Source organism: Octopus bimaculoides, chromosome 11, assembly GCF_001194135.2.
Source record: "Octopus bimaculoides isolate UCB-OBI-ISO-001 chromosome 11, ASM119413v2, whole genome shotgun sequence".
Classification (NCBI taxonomy): domain Eukaryota; kingdom Metazoa; phylum Mollusca; class Cephalopoda; order Octopoda; family Octopodidae; genus Octopus; species Octopus bimaculoides.
Genome location: NC_068991.1, coordinates 10,307,146 through 10,309,606, shown reverse-complemented (window position 1 = coordinate 10,309,606; position 2,461 = coordinate 10,307,146). Strand labels below are relative to the sequence as shown.

The following is a 2,461-nucleotide window of genomic DNA, read 5'->3' as shown; positions in this document are numbered from 1 at the left end:
TAATTGTCTTGGTGGTGGCAGTAATAACAATTATGCTGAGGAAAAGTATGATGAGAATGATGATGAAGTGTATGGGAGTGGGTGATGATGATGTCTTTGCAGATGGCAATTGTTGATTTGGTGTTAAGATTAATACAACCTTAATCCACACACACACACACACACACACACACACAGAATCATCAAGTAGAATATCTGGGCCAGATATGGTCAGTTTAACCCTTTAGCATTCAGATTACTCTATTGAATTTAATGCTTATTCATTCACAATCGCAAAAATGCATAATCCTGTGACAGACCAGCATCCCGTACAGGTGGGGAATTTATACATCATAGAAATCAGGAAACCAGCCCTTATGAATCTATATAACTTGGGAAGGAACTTAACTCTTTTTTTATTACAATCTGAGTTCAAATTCTACCAAAGCCTATTCAGGTGGATGATTTAATCCATCACTTGGTTTAAGATCACCACCTGGTTTCTTGGTGTTTCTAGCAGAGTTCACTCCGTTTGCAAAACATTTGAAGCAGGGTCTCAAGTTTGAAGAAATCTTCTTCTCTTCTTCTCTTCTTCCCTCTCTCAGAACTCTGTAAAGGGTCATGGGCACTTTCTTTCCTTTTCCCTGTCTTTTACGTTTTGCCTTGATTCAGTCAGTGGACTGTAGTCATGCTGGAGCACCACCTTGAAGGGTCTTAGTTAAACAAATCAACTCCAAAACAAAATTTGCTCAATCAGGATTGTTGTAGGCTTAAACAACAACAACAACAAATACAAAAACAGAAGCAACAAAAATCAACAACAACAACAACAACAACAACAACATCAATAACAACAGAACCTCTCTCTGCAATGTGCTGCTCGTCCTTAACCTGCATCCAGTTACAACAAGAGACAGCTGACAAGAATCTACCCGAAGGGTACCAGAGTCGACTCTAGTAACTACGTACCACAGGTAAGTCTATCAATTCAGTCTCAGCACAGGTAAGAAAGGGTAAGGTCAGTAAGTGCATTTGTGGTAGTGGAGGTGATATTGACAGTTGCAGTGGTGATGCTGGTGATGGCAGTGGTGTTAGTGGTGGTGATTATCATCATGATGGTGATGGTTATAGTGCTGATGATGGTGATGGTGGCAGTGGGGACGACGGTGAAGATGGTGGTGGTGGTGGTAGTATTGGTTAAGGGAATGGTGATGATGAATATTTGGGCCAGATATGGCTTGTTTAACCTTTTAGTATTCAGATTTCTCTGTAAAATTTAATACTTATTTATCCACATTATTTTGAGTTACCCGTGTATTACATTGTTGCTCTTGTGGAGGCGCACTGGCCCAGTGGTTAGGGCAGCGGACTCGCGGTCATAGGATTGCGGTTTCGATTCCCAGACCGGGTGTTGTGAGTGTTTATTGAGCGAAAACACCTAAAGTTCCACGAGGCTCCCGCAGGGGATGGTGGCGAACCCTGCTGTACTCTTCCACCACAACTTTCTCTCACTCTTACTTCCTGTTTCTGTTGTGCCTGTAATTCAAAGGGTCAGCCTTGTCACACTGTGTCATGCTGAATATCCCCCGAGAACTACGTTAAGGGTACACGTGTCTGTGGAGTGCTCAGCCACTTGCACGTTAATTTCATGAGCAGGTTGTTCCGTTGATCGGATCAACTGGAACCCTCGACGTCATAAGCGACGGAGTGCCAACACACACACATTGTTGCTCTGAGATTTTGATGATGTGGTTGCTTATTTCTAGAATAACATTAAAGCTTAGTTCTGAGAGGCCAGAATCTAGAAACAGATAAAACATTTTGGCCAGCTATGGCCAGTTTAAATGCTATAGGGTCAAATGTTAATGAGTTAAGGGTACATGTGTTTGTGGAGTACTCAGATACTTGCACCTTAATTTTACGAGCAAGCAGTTCCATTGGTCATATCTACTGGAACCCTTTTTATCACCACTGATGGAGTGGCCAGGGAAGGGGATAATAGTGTTGTAATGATGATGATAGTAGTGATGGCAAAAGTGGCAAAGGATCGGGAGGGGATCTCTAATGTACCCACGTGTGTGTCATTGACATATATATCACTCGCAAGTGGCGAGCTGGCAGAAACGTTAGTACCAGTTACGCACTGGGGTCGATGTAATTGACTTAATCCCTTTGTCTGTCCTTATTTGTCTCCTCTATGTTTAGTCCCTTGTGGGCAATAAAGAAATAAGAAACATTAGCACGCCGGGCAAAATGTCTTTACATTCTGAGTTCAATTTCCGCTGAGGTCAACTTTGCCTTTCATCCTCTCAGGGTCGATAAATTAAGTACCAGTTGCCTAATGGGGTCAATCTAATCGACTGGCCCCCTTCCTCCAAAATTTCGGGCCTTGTGCCTAGAGTAGAAAAGTATATATCCCTCACTTTCATTCTCTCTCATATTCTCAGTCACTCTCTTTCTTTCTCCCTCACTCACACTCACA

General features: G+C 42.5%; 1 protein-coding gene across 1 annotated transcript in view; it reads left to right on the top strand.

Annotated features, from left to right (window-relative positions):
• LOC106870488 (1-phosphatidylinositol 4,5-bisphosphate phosphodiesterase classes I and II) overlaps positions 1-2,461 on the top strand; it is a 65,247-nt gene that overhangs the window by 39,591 nt on the left and 23,195 nt on the right. Inside the window, exons 18-19 of the mRNA XM_052971524.1 lie at positions 881-953; positions 1,286-1,334. Coding sequence (XP_052827484.1) covers positions 881-953; positions 1,286-1,334 — 122 coding nt within the window. The remainder of the gene's footprint in view (positions 1-880; positions 954-1,285; positions 1,335-2,461) is intronic.